Source organism: Periplaneta americana, chromosome 10 (assembly GCF_040183065.1).
Source record: "Periplaneta americana isolate PAMFEO1 chromosome 10, P.americana_PAMFEO1_priV1, whole genome shotgun sequence".
Lineage (NCBI taxonomy): Eukaryota > Metazoa > Arthropoda > Insecta > Blattodea > Blattidae > Periplaneta > Periplaneta americana.
In genome coordinates this window covers 76364038-76386706 of record NC_091126.1, presented here as the reverse complement: position 1 = coordinate 76386706, position 22669 = coordinate 76364038, and the positions used below count along the sequence as shown (strand labels likewise).

At 34.9% G+C, this 22669-nt stretch overlaps 1 protein-coding gene across 2 annotated transcripts in view; it reads left to right on the top strand.

Annotated features, from left to right (window-relative positions):
• The window catches only part of LOC138707804 (uncharacterized), a 123715-nt gene extending 101384 nt beyond the window's left edge, over nucleotides 1–22331 (top strand). For both annotated transcript variants that reach the window (XM_069837735.1, XM_069837734.1), the window contains one exon: nucleotides 20777–22331. In XM_069837735.1, the coding sequence (XP_069693836.1) occupies nucleotides 20777–21055 (279 nt within the window). In that variant the 3' untranslated portion in view covers nucleotides 21056–22331. The remainder of the gene's footprint in view (nucleotides 1–20776) is intronic.
• Nucleotides 22332–22669: the final 338 nt, after the last annotated feature.

Sequence of the window (22669 nt, the reverse complement as noted above, 5' to 3'; positions counted from 1 at the left end):
TTAATTAGATAACTAATATACACAAACTAACGACGCAGAAACAAAGGATATGAATTGATTACTATGTAGTTAAGGATATAAGAATGTTTTGGGAAATAAGGATTGAGAGAAATCTCGCAAAGAAACAAGAAAAGATCACGAACCACCCTGGGGATTGATGTTCAAAGGGAGATAAGAATCACGAAAGACTCGTCTTCAGAACTGAATAAGAATAACTTCTATCCCAACCTGATTAAAGTCATTAGCAACTATCTGTCGGACTGCACATTCCAAGCTGGTGTGCCTCAAGGCAGCGTGCTGGGTCCAGTAATTCTATTTTAAATTTTACATAAAAAGAAATTTCCATTTAACGGGGCAGTAACAGCATCCTGGGGTTGTTTGCTGATGATTAGGCCTTTATGATGTCCTGGATAAAATCAACAGTAGTCATTACTAAAATTTAAAGACAGTTAAAAATGGAACCTTGTCTACAAAAATGGCGTATGAAGTTACATATAAAAAGCCATCATATTCAGTAGGTGATGGAAATTCTTAATTCATTAGAACTACGAGCATTTTCACATCTACGGATCACCAATCGAGTGAATAACTTAGTAAAACACCCGGGAGTCACGCTTGAGAGAAGACTAAACTTCTTCTCCTATATCAATGACAAATTACAGGAGCTTATGCTAGTACTGCGCAATTACTCTATCCTATCATTAATATAAGCAGCAATCTAAATACAGAGACAGGCATAGCATTATATATTTCAATTAGACTAATTTTGATATTTGCCTGTCTCGCTTGGGGACACGCCTCAAAGAAATACTTATCAAAAATTCAATTTTTTTAAGAACAAAATTGTACGAAACGTAGTCCCTTGATATAATTGGTAACCAACTTAAAACTTGGACTGTTAGGTAGTTCAAAAACAACTCAGCATTTCGAAATTATGGTAAAAGATATGATAGTAAAAACATCCTAATCTATAATCTAGGGAATTATAACCATGCCCTTGATACATATTAATGGACTAAAATTACCTTACTTGTACTAGCATGGAACAACAACCTGCCTAAATAGACGACACAACAGGTCAATAATACTGTATTATGATATAGACTACCTAAATATTGCCACAGCGCTGCGAACCATGCAGTGCATTGGTATGTATAAGATATTTGTTATTGTTGCAAACATGATTTATAAATTTGTTTAACGATTTATCAGTAAAGTGAAAACTACCTTATGAGGCCGATTAGACGTATTCCCCACATTTCATTAGAGGCACACAGTAACACAGTAAACCAGTTTGCTAGTCGTCAGGACAACACATTCCACCCATGATTTTTCCTTGGTTTCCCTCGGGCGCCAAGTTAAGTGTCGGGATGAGACCTAAAAGTAATGGACCACCGACCTACCCCATTTCCCCTAAATTTTCCCTCCTGTTTTTCTTAGTTTACCGGAATTTTTCATATTACTGAAGTATAAATCTACGCTGAAATCTGCTCTTCTTTCGGAATTGCCTTCGCGATGAATATTTTTATATTCGCCGAGCAGCCTTTCCACTCTAGGCTGTTGCGTTTTCCCACACTGTAATATCGGATGTACTGGAAATTGCATAAGGATTGAGAGAAATCTCGCAAAGAAACAAAAAGAGATCACGAACCACCCTGGGGATTGATATTCAAAGGTAAATCTTTAAAAGGGGAAATAAATAATCAGTTCATAGGGTTAACGGCTTCAGCAGCTGGGTTCCTGTTCTAATGAGTGCACTGATTGTTTAAATAACATGGAGGGATGAGATAATTACTCTGCCTGCCATTATAATTCACCCTGACTCCACCCCTACCTCACCGATTGCTTTCTTCTTGATCGTACTTCAGTGAAAGAGAATAGTACAAGCTCTTTTCACCAGACGAATGCATAGACATAGACACGCCGGTGCGCATACCGCTTGAAAGTACTTTGTTTTAAAACATTTATTTAGTCTTCACATTAGCTACGTTGCATTTTAAATAGCATGAAATATTTATCGATTTAAATCACTCTGAAAATCACTTGAATAATGAAACCATGCTAAATATTTTATTCTAATAAATAATAGTTCTACAGCTCATACTGATTCTAAACATCACTTCTCTCTCCTCATTTTGTAATAGATGAATTTGAGAATTTTCTACGAAATAGAAACAAAAAGATTCTATATAATCATAGGGAAAAATTATCGGCGAATATTAGTTTCACAACGTTTATACCGATCCAGTCGTTTTCAAACAATTATTGAACGAATTTTGACTTGTTTTCAGAGAATTTTTCGATACAGAAGTCACAAACACCAAAGTTCGAAAAGAACATCCGGTATTTCAGTATCAATGAGCTCTGTAGAAAAAAGGCTTAGATGCTTTATCAGTAAGTATTTTGAAATGTCATGCAGACATATTTTGATGTATCGTATATAATCATTTATCAGATACAGAATGTTGTGCAAAAAGAATGGGCTTCCAAATTTTGTCGTCCATAATACCACTTAAACATTAACTTGACAGTCATAGTTGTTGTTTGTGTGGTATATCGCCTGAAAATTTCCATATCACTTGCTTTGACCCCACGTGTTCATTAATGTTTAAGAAATTAACTGACATTGGCCCCTGAAAAGTAGTCAACTCAAATTTCATTCATGTTGGAACTTTTTCTTCAGACCATTCGTGAGATTTGTTTTTGTTTGAGTGTCATTTTATTGGTCCCTATTTCTTATATCTGAAATGAACAGATATCTGAAGTTTCTCAGAAACGAATTGCACCATTCAATGGATGAAGTACCTCCGAATGTTGTCTGCTGAATGTGGTACCTACATGATGGCGCTCTAGTTGACTTTAGTCTGTAAGTTCGTCGTAATTTGAATCGCCATTTTTCCACACTGATGTATTGGTCGATGGGGAACCATTGAATGGCCTGCCCGATCGCCAGATTTATATCTAATGGATTTTTGTTTTTGGGGACAGTTGATGTCTGTAATTTAAGGGGAGAAGGTGGTATGTTTTGAATGTTTTCCCAATTTAATGCAGGTTTTGCATTAGTTTTGAATAGAAATATTGCTGTGATAAATTAAATTCGAGATTAATTAAAAAAATAGGGTCCAAATTTTGAAAAGAAAAGCGGATAGAGTAATTAAATAAAAGGAATATATTTCAACATGTTTCAAATATAAATTAAAAATTTCTCTCACATTTTACTCCTAAATCACATTCTTTGCAATATCTGGAGCATAATTTTGAAATTGGCTTTCAACATGATAAGATAAATGGTTATATTTTAAGAATGCATTTTAGAAGTACATTAATAGAAATATAAAGACTGTCGAAGTTGGAGCCTGAAGACTGAAATTTTGATAATTTAAAGGGATAAAAATGACAGATAGGAGGTAAGACATGCGACACAGAAAAAGATCCTAGGCGATCTCATTGCTGTTAAAATCTGTGCCTCAGTCCCCTGAAATAAACGAAGTGCAACAAGCTATAAAATCAGTGAACATTTTAAAATTAAGATTATTAAAAAAATATCATTTGGAAACACGTTTCCATTCCGCAGCCCATTTTCGAAGCACTCACGAACTCCCAGTGGTCCGTGAACCACAGTTTGGGAACCGTTTTACTGCGCTGTGGGTGTCGCAGTATCCTTCATCTAAATATATTATCCAATAATTTTTCGAACACAACTCAGTAACTCTTACATTTTCTATTTGGTATAACAGGCGCCCCTTTCGCGTCGGGTCGAAAACGAATTTCGAAAGCATTCAAACAGCACAACACGAAGGCTTGTCTATATTGAAGGGGCAATGTTTCTGTTAAATAAAAGAGTATGTGTCTAGTTCAGAGACAAACATGAAATAATTATTTATGTACTGGAATTCTGAATATATCGCTTTAGAATATTATAATACCTAATGGCAGTGTTTTCCTCTTTTGTAAACGCTCCAGAGACACCAGACATCACATCACAAAGTGACGGTCAGCTGCTATCGTAAGTGTACATACACAAAACAAACGGAATGAATCGAGCGGGTTCATAACTTTTGTTGTTCAAGTTTCGACCACTAGAAGGACATTACAGTCAATTGCTTGTACCTATTGCTATTCAGATGCTCTTCATTCTCAATCTCATTACACCTTTAGATTCGGTAATTGTTTGGAAAATATTATATATTATATAGTATAAAATCGCCCATGGTCAAGTGGTTAGCCACTGCCTTCCACCATTGCGACTCGAGTTCGATCCCCGCCTGGTTTATGATAGAATTTATGGTGGACAAAGCGGGCGAGAGGTGGTTTTCTCGGGGTTCTCCTCTTTCCCTTCACCATTAGGATCATCATTCCACAAATAACTCACAATCAACCTCACTCTGTAAGGTCCTCATTTAGGCATAAAACAATTAAAATGGATGAAACTTGCACATATTTGTGTTTAATAAAACTATTGAAATTATATACCGGTGTGCTTGAGGGAAATTCTGATTGAGCAGCTGTCATCACAGAGGGGCCGCCTGTATAAATCTCGTATTACTTAGCATTTTTAATGTGAATCCTAATAAAAACATTGGTTCACGTTGTGTTGCTCCTTATTATGGGAATTCATTCATTTATGCAAGCCGGTAAGTAGATTCCTGATGGGATCGTGGATATTTTCTATTGATCTATTCTTTGCAGCCGGACAATGGCCTTGGGATTTACTCAAATTCTAATAGAAATAAGTACCAGGTGCATTTCCTTTGACGAGACGAGAATTGTCAACCTGCGCTCAAAACTGCGCATGCATGTAAAAGTGATGCTTTACTCCATTGTAAGCATAAAAGTAATATGTTATTAACCGCATGGTGGGCCCATGCCCTTCGTCACGCTTACGATTTCTTGTATAGGACGCAGTGGTTGTATAATAGGGTTATGTAATATTTATGCATGTCTGGCTGCTGACAGATCCTTTTCTATATTGTCGGCAGATTTCATTATTATTCCGGCTCGTGTTGTCCAAGCCAAACGTTATTTTCGTATGTTGTATTGCAAAATAATGATTCCATTAAGTCATTGTTCTTGCATTAAGAGCTAATATTTGGAAATATTTATATTAAACTGGCTTGTTCAATATTCTACCTGTAAAGCGACTAATGAATGTCGTGAGATACAAATAAATATCAGTAAATATATCAAAAGACAAAATTTACTATAGGCCTAATTGTAATTATTTCAAAAGAAGGTTAAATTATGTTGTGTGAATGAAAATATGCCCAAGTAATGAGGAGAGTGATAAAAAGAAAGGTATTATACCTGTAGACCCATAGTACTAGTGGTGGTGGTGGTGGTATTATTATTATTATTATTATTATTATTATTATTATTATTATTATTATTATTATTATTATTATTATTATGTAAGTTTACATCAATATATGACAAGTCAACTTAACTTATTATACGTACTGTAATATCAATACATATTTAGAAATAATATAAGAATAAGAAAATATAAATCTAATTAAGTTTGGGTTCCTAGAAACTATAAAAATAGTAATCTACCAGAAATATTATTACCAAATATAAAAAATACATTCATAATAGATTCCACTAAGAAATATATATATTTTTCCTCAATTATAAAAATAAAATCATTATCCATGAATTCTTTTATTGAATAGTATGCACCTATTTATCAGGAGATTTATTATTTTAGTATTATGGGTCTTGTTGTTTGTGTATTTATTTATTTCTCATCAATCTGGTCTGAACATAGCTGATTTGATGCTGGGAATATGTTTTTAAAAAGGCTAATATTGGCTTAAATTCAATTAAAATGGTTAGATTTTAATCTGCTAGCACTCAACATAGATAAAACAACTTTAATTCCCTTTTCTTTAAATAAAACAGGTCTCCCCACAGTGGAAAACAACTATAATTTAAAAAATTCATAGCATAACTGTACAAATATATAATAATTGCAATTTTCCTAAACTACGCCCATCAACCCACGTGAAATATTTAGGTATCTTCATCGATCAAAACTTAAAATGGAATTTTCGTATTAACTGCTTATGTCTTAAATTACGTAAAACTCTATATAAATTTGTTCAACTGCGTCGCTTTATGCCAGTAAAACTGTTGAGAACAACATTTTTAGCCCTAGTTCAGTCTATAATACAGTACGGAATTATAGGATGGGGTGGGTTATCACAGAGTACCATTCGCCCATTAATATTACTACATAAAAGAAATAAAATATGTTTAAGAAGAAAACTTGATCATCCAACTCATCTCATATATAAAGAATTTAAGGTTTTAAATATCAAGCAAATTTATATGTATACTCATCATAAGATATGTACCCTAGCTAGCGCTTGACGACGATTGCCACGAAATTTGATTTCGTCGATTTCATTGATATTTCCTAAATCACATCATATTTCTCTTCATTTCGCTGTAATAACCTGATATAATATATTACTAAATCTGTATTTTCTTCTATTGCATTCAAAAGACCGCCGTTATACTGCGTAAACCTTGCATTTGAAATAATGCTTAAAGAATACAGTCGCGAATTTACTAGCGAAATTTCGATTGTCTTATTTCGGTACGCCCAGGTCACTAGTGGCGAGCATAGTCGGCGCTGCTGTGCGGTCCGCTTTATCTAGTTGTTCCGAGAGATGAAATGAAGGAGAAGTGAAGTGTTGGAATGAAAGAGGGAAACAGAGTACCCCGAGAAAACACTTACGCAACGTCTATTTTTCCATCATACATTCCATGCAGACCGAACCCGTACCATCTTCATGGAAGGCCAGTGCACTAGCACTGTAGCCACACATGCGACACGAATAGGTGTTACACGTCCAGCTTCCATGCACGTCCACACTTACTGCAACTTGAACGCTCTGGATCCTTTGATTTTTCCTTGGAATAAACGACAAGTGATGGAACTCAGCGCTTCTCGGTCCGTAACGCTCAGGTTGCGGGCTCACGTTACGCGCCGATGTTGCGAAGTATCGTTCGCTGTCCAGATAGGATCGCAGCGCGGTTGCGCTACGATGTTCTGTTGCAAGTCTGGACGCACTTTTAGAATTGTCTCTTAAATCAGCGGTGGCGAAAATGCGACTCACGAACACATTGTGGCTCGCAATGATAGCTGTGCTTTCTACCTCCCACAACCCCCATCCTCTCACTCACTGGAGTCAAACTCCGTTCCATTTGTATTTGTCTCTGATCTGCGAGTGGCATATCGTCGCAATGTCTCTCTCGAATACATGTACATCTACAAAAACGGAAGTTTCAAGTAGGATGGGAGGACGCATTTTTTTTTTGCTGCCAATATGAATGAGAATATTAAATGTATGATTTGTTCACATGTATTACGAGAAAACGGTGGTATAGGCCTAACATAAAACGGCATTATACTACATGTTACTGATGAAACATTAAAAGGTTGTGTTATTATTATTATTATTATTATTATTATTATTATTATTATTATTATTATATCTGTACATCGATCCTTTTTCAGCAGATGTACGAATAATGCGGTTAGATCCTCAATTTAAACTCACAGATTTACAATGTGATGTTAAATGAAAGCTAGATGTAAGGACTTGACAAATGTTGAACTTTTCAAATCTTTGCCAAAAATAAATATCCGAACCTTCGTTCTTTCGCTTTCTCTTTTGAAGCCATGTTCGCTACAACTTACGTTTTTGAAAAACTATTTTCAACAATGAAAATAGTAAAAACCAAATTTAGATCACGACTGACAGACAAATACCTTCGTGATCAACTACGACTGGCAGTAAGTGACATCATTTCTGATTTTGAAACTGTCGCAGAGACTTTCTGAAGACAGTTAATTTTAGGTTGTGATAATGTGTCATTCTTCATTTCTTTCTTGGTTACACGTACTAAACATTAGTTTGTAGCCTTGTAACGTATAAAATTGCATTTAAGTGCTTGACGTAAGGAAAATGAAAATCCGTTAATAAGTCAGACAGTTGCTTCACTTCCCCTTCGGGTGTCCGCCCCCCTCCAGAGGTGCTATGCACGTTGCAGGTTACACAGTGGCTCGGCGCACAATGACGTTTTCGCCGCGGCTGTCTTAAATGAATAGTAAGATGTCTCCAAAATAACAGAAGTTAATACTTGAAGACATGCTATTTCAGTCTGTTATTTCCATTATGTCATTTCTTCATTTTTTCGTTCTAATTTAACGTAGCAAATGCCTAAATTTTAAATGGATCCATCAAAAATATTTTTCGATATTCTTAAGTAAACAAACTGACAGAAGTTATGAACAAGTACATATTGACTACGTATAAGCGATACTGAATATAAATTGTGTTGTAAATTGCAAAACTTATTCCTTAATAATCATATTCCTGGTTTGAAAATAATTCCTTGCATACACACAGATACAAGAAATAACAATAATGACTAGTTAAAGCAAAATTTAATTTGACAGCAGTGCTTCTACATAACGGTAACGAGATGCCACCTACTCCTTGTGGCATACGCAGTAGAAATGGAAAAATATACGAAAGAAAATATGGCCACCATTTTAAACGCTATAAAATATGAGAAATATCTGTGGCATTTTGTTGCGATTTGAAACTATAATAGTTGCCTTGGGGTACGTGCAAGACGGAGCCTGGTTGGTAGCTGGTAGCCTGACCGGTTACCTAGTCGGAAGGAAATGTCCGAACGTTAAGCAATGGAGACGTGCAAGACGAGGCCTGGCCGGTAGACTTCTACGTCGCCTGTTAGCCCGTTGGTAGCTCGTAGAATGAATCACCTCATTTTTCCAACTACCAACCACCTAAATGTCTTTACTGCGCATGCGTCCGTAGAAATTCCCCATGTGCTAAACGCCTACTGCTCGTCATTTCGACGCGTATAATGGATTGGGAAAGATTAATTGCATATAATAATAATAATAATAATAATAATAATAATAATAATAATAATAATAATAATAATGTTTATTGCTAGAAAAATACAATACAAAGAAATTGTAAATTTGCAACATTCTAGCACGCCCCTAAAAGAGAGTGTTCTCGTACTCAGTTTAGGATTCGATACGTAATTAATGTAGACGCATAAATTACAACATAACAACATCTAAAACTTACTCATTACAAATTGCCTACATACGTTTTTAAATTTCAAACTGTTGGAGATAAATAAATTTGCGTATTTCTTTATTAATTTGTTATAAATTCTAGGGCAGAGATTAGTACTTTGGTTGAAAGCAGTGCTCGTTAAATACTTGGGTTCCAACAAACGTATTGTATTCATGCTTTTGGTTTTGTTTGTGAGTATATGATCTAAAATATGTGTGATTTTTATATATAAAATTTAATAATGCTTTGATATAAATTTGATGTATTTTCAAGTCTTTAAATTCTAAAAACAATTTTTCGGTAAGATAATCAATGTTTACAAATTTTGAAATCAGGTTCAACCCGACCACCAAAGCCCATATCTTATTGTGAAATTGTGAGATAATGGAGGAGTTGAAATGGATATTAATAAAGGTAAAGGTAGCTCCTTCACATGCCATAAAGCACTTTGGGAGCATGGAGATAGAGCCCCAAGCTTTCTTGATCTCGGCACTATAATGAGGTGGTGTGAAATGTATACCAATAATAAGTAACACTGTAAATGAATAATTTATATTTTACAGAAAGTGACGATTTTAGAAACGCTATAATTAACAGTACTGACCTTTTGACAATTAATAAATATTATTTTATCAATGCTTTATGTGTATCACAATGAACTATATAGAATTTAATGAAAGGGTTTTATTATGACGCTTTCAAGTGAAGTGGAAGTATTTACGTGTTATTTCCGTACTGAAAATACCCAAATATCTAAGGTACGTTTAGGAGAACTTGAAGACCAAGACAATCCATCCTGGCACTTTTATAAACTGTTATTGTTTTTAAAAGACAATTTTGAAAAAGCAGAGTAAGTTCAGCTACACTGACTGGCAGGCGCAAACAAGCTTCGTTCTGATCAGCCCGACCTTCTGCGCAGCCACCAGCTAGCTTACGAGCGACCAACACGGTAACCAGCCAGGCTCCGTCTTGTACAACCCGACTTCCTGCCCAGCGACCAACTACCGCCCGTGTCTCACGTCCTGAACCGAGAGCTCCCTAGTGCTTATAACCACGCCTCTTAGGTCTGTTCGGACCGGCACGTCAGTTGCAGCATGTGGCACGGCTGCATATTACATGTGCTGAAAACATTATCCTATGCCATTCCAGGGGTCTTTACTGTTTATAATACTGGATACTCTAATCGTGGTTACCACTATCGCTATTATCTCTAATGGCGATGTAAGTACACACTAGGCCACCCTTCGTTCAGTCTGGACAACTGCCGAATTGCCATAGAGTAGCATTTCTCAAAGTATGTTCCGGGGTTCCGTGAGCCCTATATGATTTTAAATTTTGTTTTATGCTTTTTTTACTTGGTTATTTAACGACATTGTATCAACTACTAGGTTATTTTGCATCGATGGGATTGATGATAGCGAAATGGTATTTGGCGAGATGAGGTCGGGGATTCGCCAAAGATTACATGACATTCGCCTTACGGTTGGGGAAATCCTCGGGAAAAAATCGAACCAGGTATTCAGCCCAAGAGGAAATCGAACCCGCGCCCGAGCGCAACTCTGGATCGATAAGCAGGCGCCTTAGCCGACTGGGGTGCTTCGGTGGCTATTTTATATTTAGTGGATACTATAAAAATATATAAATATTACGAAAATATGAATCAATAATAACATGAAACCACCGATAATAATAATAATAATAATAATAATAATAATAATAATAATAATAATAATAATATTCCAAGAATATGCGTAATAATAATAATAATAAGAATAATAATAATATTCCAAGAATATGCGTAATAATAATATTCCAATAATATGCGTAATAACACTATGTTTAGGCCTAATGAACATCTAAAACGGAAAATACCTATAATACTTATCACTTTCATCACTGGATTCTCTGCGTATGTGTCCACTAAAATAAAATACCGAAAAGACAAAATGCAGAAGTATAGCATAAATGAGACTACAACTTTCCGCCATAAAACCAGATTACACGCTTAAAAAGCAAATACATTCGTCCCACTGAACAGAATTATTGAGATACTAGCTCTCACTTGTCTGTTAACTATTAAATACTAATAAAATATTACAAGGATTCCGCAGTTACACTTTAGATTAAAAGGGGTTTCGCGGTGGAAAAACGTTTAAGGAACACTGCCATAGAGGAAAGAGTTTACAGATGTGTTGTATACGTGACAACCGTAATCGCCATTAAGTCGACAATCTCAAGTAGAGACTGTAGTCTACCACTGGTATTAGTGTTTAGTTACAGGAATTGATAAGTAGGACATAATTTGTTTTGTGAGGAGACAGCCTATACATTCGCTTGTCCATGGCTGATCTTGATCCATAGCTGACGAAAGGAATCCTGAAAAGGCCGATGTGTTGAACGTAGGGTAGTAGGCACATGCGGTACACAGGACCTCCCACTCACTCCCTCTGCCTCTCGCCCCGCAAAGAAACAGCTCAGGAAGTGAGGCACGGGCAGGACCAACTCAGTAACGAACAACTCCGTCTTGTACGTACCCTTACTTCTTGGTTTGCAAGGTGGATTTACTAAATATTCTTGTTTCTTATGTTTATTGGATAGTCGAGACACAAAAAGTCACGTTGAAAGTTGGGACTGGCTGCCTAAGTCAGAATTTCCAAATATGTTCACATCACAAAACACAAGTAAGACTATAAAAATGTAGTTAATACAATATTTAATATTTACTTTGTCATCATTAACCGTAAAAATTTCCAAAGACTGCAACCATTTTTTTCATTTATTGTCTTGATTTTATTGCCAACACGCACACAGTTTATAATACATCAATAATGAACGTTTGGTACGACCGCGAACATAATTCCATCGACACACACTTATATTGTAACATTAATTTACATTGGAAACCGGCATTAGCACAAACACGTGTACTGTATGGTCGGGCCTCCGGCTGATAGTTAATTGAAGTGTTGCCGACGTATGGCTCCGACTTGTGACTGAAGAAGGCTCTGGAAAAGCACATTCGACCATATTGAAACAAAAGAAAATGCGAGCGGGTTTTAGTTCATACGTAGTATGTCTCCTCTCACATTATTTATCCCCTCATCTAATCCACTCCAACCTTGTCTCATTCCTCGGCCTTATGTCGCTTAGCTATCCCCTCATTTAACCCGTGAAACCTTTTAACTCGCAATATGTACGCAAATAAGTTGCGTTGCAAAATGATTCAACCCTTATACTTATGGCAAGTACGGGTTTCCGATGTTAATCTAGGTTCTAAGCGCTTGAGGCTCCAGGTTCTATTCGGGCCCTTCAGTAGATGATGGAACCTTACCTGCAGGGTCAAGGAAGGATAGCCCACTTGTTAGCGTAGGATTAATGTCAATCAATTCGTCAATCAATCAATCATCAATCAACCAATCAATCAACACCCATTCGTCTGTCTGTGTGGGCAGTGAACATGGAATGGATCGAGCAAAACACGTTGCACTTTATGAAATTATACAGAGGTAAAGAAATTTTGTGAAATGCCAAACACCACAAGGAATTTTAACAAAAGTTTAAGGAACGGTGCTTGGGAGCAGCTGGCGACTTCGATGTTACGACCGAGCGTTGCGGGCCGAGATGCGCAGCGATCCATCAGTAGTCGGTTTTCCTGCGTAACAATCAAAGGATCCAGAGCTCTCAAGTTGCAGTATGCGTGGACGCTGACACAAATACGTTGGACTGCGCATGCGGACGTCACACTGGAATGTTAATGATTGCAATTGGAATTTTATTGCTTTCGAATTATTATTAAATTCAGCAAACCATGCTGCACCAGTACCATGTTCATGCTTTATACTTATTTATGATTATTTTATGTTCAATTTCATTATTATTATTATTATTATTATTATTATTATTATTATTATTATTATTATTATTATTATTATTATTAGCATTATCATTATCATCATCATTTATGTTAATACGGCTATTTTATTGACTCTTATTATTTCCTGATTTATTGTACTATTATTTCTTGATTCGAAGTTTTTCATAATTTATATTGGTTATGCAATAACCCGTAGAAAATGATTGTTCTAATGCAGTCAATAAGGATATAATAATTTGTATTGTAATCCGTCTCACTGGAGAATTACTTTCTCAATTTTAGTGTGGTTTAATTTATTTAGAGACGTCCTATTCAATCAATACGATCCAAAATTATAACATCTATGTTAATTCACATTCGGAAACCAAAATCACTGTCGATATACAAAATATTACTGTCAATAATACGAATAATCAGCAAGTATAAAGTTATTGGCATGTAAAAATATCTCAATAATATATTATTATACTAGCAAGTATAAATAATAATAACCCAATCATTTGTATACATACTGCTGATGTCTACACTTCACTCAAACACACGCCATAATGAATTACTTATTAAAAATTAAATACACGCAAACACTAAAAAGTAATTAACACTTCTTAGGAACACAAAATTGAAGTCACTCTCAATTTCTCAATTGTTAATTGAACATAATTCAATACACCTGTACGAAATGAGTTTAAATCACCGCCAATTACCGTGGTCAACTCCCTAGATTTTAACTTATTAAACAATAAAGTACTACAATAATTAGGCATATCATATTTCTTCTGTCTGTGACTTTCTATTCTTACAGTTCTGCATAACGTGTATTATAATCATGACAATTTACTCGTAATATTTTATTGTATTCAGTTTCGTCATGCGTAAACAGCATTAAACATTTATAAATAGAAGTATAGGGTATACAAAGAAATACCAATATTCTGTATTCCTAAAAAGAAAAAAATTACAAGGTTTTGTACTTTAAATAACAAAATCGTTCTAATAAGTCGTTTCTGAGCAATAAAGACTGCTAATATTTACAGCATTTCTCCTTAAAAGGTACCACAGTTAAAATAAGAATAATATATAGATAAGAGAGAATGTACATTCAACGTAGGCCTAAGCTGTAAAAATAGCAAAGTTCAAGGTATTTAGCTTTTTTTTTAATAAATAAAATCAATATAGGCCTACCATTGTAAAATGTTGTCGACAAAAAATTCAAGAAACCCAATATTATCCACAGATGTAATATAACAATTATTAAAATTGATAGGTGGATGGACGGACAGACAGACAGATTTATTCGTTCCATAATATACTTACAGTTGCGTTAGAGTACAGAATAAAGAACATGTCAAATTCTTTCGTTTAAAATATAAAAATGCAAATATGAAATGTATACAGAATTAATACCTTAATGACAATAACATATTATACAATAAAATATGTTTACCATTTCATAGTATTAAAATATTTACACTACCAATATGTGAAATGACAAGAATTCATCTACAGAACAGAAAGTGTGAGATATTAAGTACGGTAATTTTTAGTTCTACTTTAAATAATGCAGGATTTTGATTATGACTCAATGTCTTGAAGACTACTGAAAATGTTTATTGTCATGCAAAGTACTCCCTTTGATGGCATGATAAGTTTGATGATGGCGTTTGAAAATCATTCTTTCTGCAGGTATTTATACATGTATGGCTAAATTATGGTCTGTCCAAAACAACTTCCGACCTGACAAATGGCGCCTTTAGCATGTTACCATGGCAACCATTCAAATCAACCAATCACAAGAGACGCGTAATCATGGTAACGAGACGGTGTTGCCTTGTCTATGTTTACAAGTTGCACGTGAATACCAGGGCCTAGTGCCCGGGATGACTGAGTTGGCTGGTTAACGCGTGCTTTGTGTGAATTAAAAATATTATTTAGTTGTATTATTATTTTAGTGTATCAATAACTATTGTGTTTAAATTATATTACACTATTATCTTCGTTGTCATTGGTGGAGTGTGTGTTTTCTAGTTTCTGCCAGAGTTTTTAAACACATGACTTGTGCAATGTCGGAAGGGAGAAAAGGTAGGCGGAGAACAAAGAATATTGGACAAGGTGTCCCGTTAAAGAGTCAAGCGCGAGAGATGGTATGTTATGTAAGAGAGTATTTTGAGAGGAGAAAAGATAATGGCGGGCCTCTTTTAGCTTTGGCGCAAGTCGTAATGAGAACTGTTGCTTGTGTTAAAATTAATAAGAACACTGTTACCAATATTTGAAAAGAAAAAGGCCGTGCAGATTTTTAATTATAAATATTTTTACAGTTTACAATTTTTTCAACGCCTTTCTAACAATATTACATTGAAGAATACCGACACTCATGAAAGTAGAGGCTTCGCATTAAATTTGAACCTGTTTTTACAGTTTACAGTCCTTTCGACGCTTTTCTAACGGTATTTACATTGAAGAATACTACTACTACTACTACTACTACTACTACTACTACTACTACTACTAATAATAATAATAATAATAATAATAATAATAATAATAATTATTATTATTATTATTGTTATTTTTATTATTATTATTATTATTATTATTATTATTATTATTATTATTGGTCTATTATTATAGGCTAATAAAAATAATACTGTACACAAATTTTAATGCCTAGTGTTCAACAAATTGGTTAGAAATGTATGTCTGTAATGTATGTGTTCATGTCAGCCGTTCATTACTGCACTCTATCGGCAGCGCGCTTGCTTACACGAAAGATGGGTAACATGACAACATTGCTCCCCCTTCTCTATAAGCTGTCAAGTCGGAAGTAGTTTTGGTCAAGGTAGTTGGAAAATTTTCTTTATTACATTAGAGGAAATTTATCGAAGAGTATAGTGTACTCATTTGTTAAAGTCAGAATCTCTAATTAAAAAAATGATCTACACGATTCTATAGCCTTTGTTCCAACTATTATTCTAATGTCTCTTTTTGTAATAATATATTTTTACTATCAGCAGAATTTCCCCAAAATATTATGTCGTAGAACATAATGAAATGAGTATAGGCAAATATATTGTCTTTAAGATACTCCTATTTACAAATTGTTGTAACGACATAATTGCGAAGCATGCTGAGCTAAGTTTGGGGGTTATTTCATTAATATGATGTTTGAAGTTTAATGTAGACCTTTTTTATTAATATGCAAACCAATAAATTTGGTTCTTTATGTTTGTAGTAGAAGTATATTGTTGATAGTTGTGTCTCTTGTTTCATAGATTGAATTTGAAGAGGTTTTAAATTGAATTGTGTTAGTTTTATTAATATTTAAATCTAGTTTATCTGTTGTAAACCAGTCATAAATTTTAAGGAAAAGTGTTTCTGTTTTATATTTGAATGTGGCAAAGTTGCTTTATGTAATTATGGTACTTGTGTCACCTGTAAATAGTATAGGATAGGATAATCTGTTCCTTTTATTAAGGGGCCAAGATCATTTATAAAAATTAGAAAAAGAAGAGGCCCTAATAGAGATCCTTGCTTGACCCCTGTATGAACATTTCCCTATGTTGAAATAGGTTTAAAGGTGTCACTTAATGCGTTGATTTCAACTTCTGTTTTCTGATATGGAGATATGATTCAAACCACTGTTATGCTATGCCTTTAATAACATAGTATTCTAATTTTTAAAATAGAATTTTATGATTAATACAATCGAAAGCTTTGGAGAGATCACAAAATATCCCTCCTACTTGTAATTTCCTATTAATTGGTTCCAGAATTTTATCAGTTAAATTAAACGAAGCTTGCTCACTTGATGTATTCTTTCTGAATCCAAATTATTGTTCTGAAATGAGAATGTTGTAGCAATCAAGATGTTGATATACTCTTTTATAAACAGAGTGAACAATAAGTATGGAATATTGCTAATAACTTCTTAAATTTTACAAAAAAAAAATATACAAAAAGCTGTTGGAGATAAACCATACAATATGATACCAGTGTTCGAAAAAAGTTACATATTCAGACATAGGCCCTAAGGGTGTGGCAGTAAAGTTATTTTTTTTAAATGGTACTCTATATTAAAATTTACATATTCCGATTCTCCATTAAATGTTATGTTTGAATGCATACAAATTTTACCCGCCGAGTTAGTTCTGTGGTAGCAAGTCTACCTCCAGACTAGCCGGTCCGGGTTCGATTCCCGGCGGGATCAGAAATTTTCATGTAAAATTTCCACCTCGGGATTAGGAGTCATGGTGCACAACTTCTAATCACTAAATTGTGCACCAATATGCCTGGGTTAAATCCCAAATCTCTCCGCAGTGCATATGGACAGAAGACATTTATGTCCCTATTGATAGTGATTCGTCCGTCCGTCCGTCGGGTGGGGACGTTAAGCCTGGTGGCCCCTTGGTGCTACTCGACAAGTAGGCTACGTGCCGACACCGGGTTTCTCCTTCTTCCTTCCTCACCTTCATCATCATCCTCACCCATTCCCTACACTACACTTACACATACACTCATCCTAGTATACGACATAATTCTTCATAGATACACATCATGCATAACGTGGCCCGCCGAAGTGGTGTGCAATTTGAAAATGGGCCACAGTCCTGCCACCTATGTGCAATATGTGGAACCCGAATCACGCAAGTGAAGTGAGTAAGCATTAGATACACAGATAATATTAAAATGGATTTGAGGGAGGTGGGATATGATGGTAGAGACTGGATTAATCTTGCTCAGGTTAGGGACCAATGGCGGGCTTATGTGAGAGCGGAAATGAACCTCCGGGTTCCTTAAAAGCAAGTAAGTAATGTTCCTAGTTGTTTTAATTGTATTAATAAAGTTTAGAATAAATTGTTAAAGTAAAGTTATTTGGCTTTTAAGATTACTTTATGTTTAATTTAACTGATAAAATTCTGGAAGCAATTAATAAGAAATTACAAATAGAAGGGGTACTCTGTGATCTCTCCAAATCCTTCGTTTGTATTAATCATAAAATTGTACTACAGAAATTAGACCTATTAATTTGCGGTCATTACTATTTCTACTTTAAATATATTGAGTTCTCTTTGTTTTCCATGAGGTTCTTATGTCTTGTGTAATCCATTTATTTTTAGATGTTTGAGAATTTTTGTGCTTTACAAGAAAACTTAATTCAAAGATATTTAAGAATTATTATGAAACGCATTGAATTTAATGTTCATATCTTCATTGACATATACTGATTCCCAGGTTTAATTTTTTTAATTTAGCTTCAAAGTCTTTTAAAGATTCTTCATTTATGACCCAACCTAATTTTAGTCTGGTGTGTTGATTCAGCAATGTTATTGCATATTATTGTACGGTTGCCAGAAATCGCACTGTCACTGTCACTCTTTCTTGAACTGAATGTGGTATCCTTCTTTACAATATTAGGCGCTAGCAAATATTTAAAGTCTGTAGGTGACATTCTGGTAAAATTGTTATAATGTCCACCAACTGTTTTGAACTTCAAGTCAGCCAGCAAATTTGAATCACCACATTTATTTCTACTTGTGTATGATATGTAACTATGTTTGGCACCATTGCTTCTGTTTCCGTTTCTTTTTGCACGCAAAATGTAAATAAATATAGGCTGCTGCAGCTACGTCCATGATTGAAAGTAGGAGTACCCGAACTGGCGGACGCTGGTAGGTTAGGGCCCAGTTTCACCAAACTTCGTTACAATAACGCTAACATCATGTTAACTAACGTGTTGTTAAAAATTAAACATCCTGTTTCACCAATCATTTGAGGTACTTTGGTTAGGTAACATGATGATAAGAGTAATGTAACAGGAATCAAAGAAACAGTGATTGTATGAAAATTTACTGAATGTGCCTTTAGTTGGTGTAGTCGTTTGTTTTAACGGAGAATTGTATTTTTTACATTATGGAAGTATTGGAGACTAACATAATTAAACGGAAATCGAGAAAAAGAAAGTGCAAAGAGCAGTAATTTTACCTCATATGAGAAATATAATTATTTTAGTAGATCTAGCAATTTATATGAATGTAATTGAATGGGTGAGTTGGAAAAGGGGTCAAGTCCATCATTTTTCAAAATGGCATTTATTGGCGATATCTGACTGCTATGTCTGTACGTATCGTTTGGTATAACAAGGAGTCATGTCCCGTCCACAGAAATGTGCGCTAGATTAGTATTGAGTTGGAGAAGGGGTCATGTCCAGAGTTTTTTGTCTCTCCTGAACAATTTACTTTTCAGGACATGACCCCTTTTCCAACTCAACGATTCAATTGAACTCAAACGTAGTGATGGAACTTTCATTAGGAAAAAGGAACAAACATGGGTCTCTTTAACCCAATATTTTCAATCGCCATTTGGATGTGAAAACGCAAACTATGAAACAAATCAATGTTATGAAAATATTAAAAGAAATGCTAAGACGGGTCATGCACAAGATACAGTGGAACATTTGAAAACTGACGGTGGTACTTTCACTTTCAAAGTTGATATTTGTACGAAGATTCTTTCAATTATCCAGGATCAACTAGAACCAATAGAAAATGAAAATAATTGTGATGCTGGATAAGCGTTAACATTATTTTCATATCTTATATATCTAACAGTCCACACCTATGGAGTAACGGTCAGCGCGTCTGGCCGCGAAACCAGGTGGCCTGGGTTCGAATCCCGGTCAGGGCAAGTTATCTGGTTGACGTTTTTTCCGGGGTTTTCCCTCAACCCAATACGAGCAAATGCTGGGTAACTTTCGGTGCTGGACCTCGGACTCATTTCACCGGCATTATCACCTTCATTTCATTCAGACGCTAAATAACCTAGATGTTGATACAGCGTCGTAAAATAACCCAATATATCTAACATATCTTCACACGTCATTAGTCATAATTACATGTGAACTCTTAAATCAGTGAAATAAAGGAATATCGTTTTGAAAATCTGCAATTATATCTGAGTATTAATACGAAATAATAATCACAGAAATGCTTACGTTAATAAACACATATTTTCTCTTTACTGTGGATGCAGTGCTAATATTATTAATATGAATAATTTTAGTATTTATCAACATATCTATTCTGAATAACTAAAAATGCTGAAGTAGTGATTGCAGCTAATTGTTTTCACTGCAAATATATCTCGATATAATAATGCGGCGTGTAACATATGTTCTCTGGCAGCCATGATTCACGCTGTAACAGGACGTTAAGGATTTAACTGAGGGAGTATGCTATGTTAATTTAACAGTGGGTTTAACATAATGATAGCAGTAACAACAGTTGATGAAACATCACTTCCGTTAAGTTTGCTGTTAAACTGCCTTAACGAAATGTTAAATATTTAACAAGGGTTGGTGCAACCGGGCCGTAGTGTTGCGGACTCTGGCGCGGTTTGGAAAAGTTCATCGCCTAACGTAATAGCGCAACAAGCGTGCGTAACCTTGCCCTGGCGAGGGACGTGGTTGCGCTACTGGTTTCGGCGCGCATATCTGTACGAGGCTTAAAGTAAACGTATGTAACCATGGAAAATTCTGCGTTAGAACTAGCAATTTACTGTAAGAACGATATATTGCTTATTCATCCACATATATAATATCATAGTACTTATTCTAGACATGGGAGAAATTAATAAATTATTTGACTGTATATCAAACAATTATTTTTCTGGATAGAAATAAAATGTGGGAAGGGATTAATCTATTTTGTATATGTGTTTTCTTAATAATTCGTACAATTAAAATATAATTTGTTATAAAAGAAGATCCAATTGTTTGCAGATGGATAACTGTGACTCCAAGCGAGAGAGTGGGAATGCGAGCGATGACCTGGGCTGCTCTGAAATGTGCCTCAGCCCACATCAACAACACCAGAAGCCTTCGCAACGCTACAGGATATACATCAACCAGAATCTTCCAAAGATTTACTGGCATCCTCCTTACAACTATCCAGAGAATTACTGGCATCCTCTTAAGCTAGTCTTCCTAGTCATAATCATCGCCCTCCTTGTGGTCTGGATCGTGGTGTACACCGTGCTTAGTCAGCTCAACATTGTATAGAAAAAAAGTTACAACATTCAGATTGTCTTGATCCCTGGCCACTGTAAAAGCACAATTAGGCCCATATGACGAAATAAAAATTACTAAAGCTAAGAGAATGTCTTGTACAGAAACGTAAATAAAATTTGGAGCTCCCATTTTCTGAAAGTTTCACTTAAAACACACTGCGCATGTGCAGTAAACAAGAGCCTCTGTAAATATGCTACTTGTGGACAGTCCTGCGAAATTGTTGCCTACGTACAGTTGGACTCCCATGAAGACTCGCTCCAAATTTTAATTCCATATCTGTACAACAGAATTATTATTTAACACATCGCACCTCCGGAGAAATATGTACGCAACTGGAAAAAACTAAATTGTTCACGAGAGGCATTTTAAGTTTTTTTTTATGTTTAAAATGATATAACATATCTTAATTATGCAGTAGTAGCACTTGTATGGATTCAAATGATTTGTCATTTATCTATATTATATTTTATTATGTCTTCCATGATATTTCGTAAATTAACCCTTCCAGGATGAATTTGAGGGAGACATACTCCTCAATTGTGTAATCGTTACCCTACGATTTTGTTATTTATTTCAATTACGATAGACCTTGAAGGACGATTTTCAATTAAAACAACTTAATTGTAGACGAAATTTTTATTTTATTGAAAATTAATTCAAAACAGTAAATTGTATAAATTTTCGTAATACTTTAGTATTAAGTGGAGTTTATTAATATCTTTCTTTTAGTTTCCAACCATTCTTGTGGTTCTCTTTTTGTCTTTTTTCTCCTTTTTATCTAGTGAGCATTTTTTTTCTGTCTTTTCACACTCATACGATGAAGATGAACTACTATTCGATCATGAAGGCTTAAATTTATCAATATCAGTTCCGGAAAAGTCTTCATTCAAGTCCTGAACTTTGTAAAATATTTTGGATATTCGTCTCAATTTTAATGTTAAATCTCCCATTAATAGCAGTTGATTAACACCAACTATAAATAAAATTTTGCTAGGAAACAGAAACACACGATAACGTGTTTAGGTTGTGAACAAAACCGGTCATTTCCAAAATAGTGTTTTTTTTTTTCGAAAAGTAGAAAAAACTGTATCGAGCCTTCACTTTACCCCAACGTGAACGATAATTGTATGTGTCGTGCATGTTACGTCCGTTGTTCTAATGATGTCAATAATCATGATTTCAGTTATTTTCTGTGCATTTTATGGACAAAAATATTTTGGAAATATCCTGTTCTGTTTGGAAATGTGGAGGAAATGTTCACTAATTTTTTTTTTTCGAAAAAAGCTATTTTACATTCATAACAGTAAAACATACCGGTACACATCACTTACATCAACTGCGTTGGATCAACTTTATCATGGAGTAACGAATATAACATTACAAGGTAATTATGTAGTAAGCATCGGCCAGGAAATCTTCCAGCAATAGGGGTCCAGAGCACATAGACCATACCTGCAGAACTGTAGCTCCTGAGAACGACTGCTTTACTCCCCTTTCTTACCCAACCCACCTTTTCTACCAGTGCGGTCATGACGTTCTAGTTACGCTCGGCTGCATCAACATTTATCGCGGCGGCAGGTATACAATACGCTATCAAGAATTACA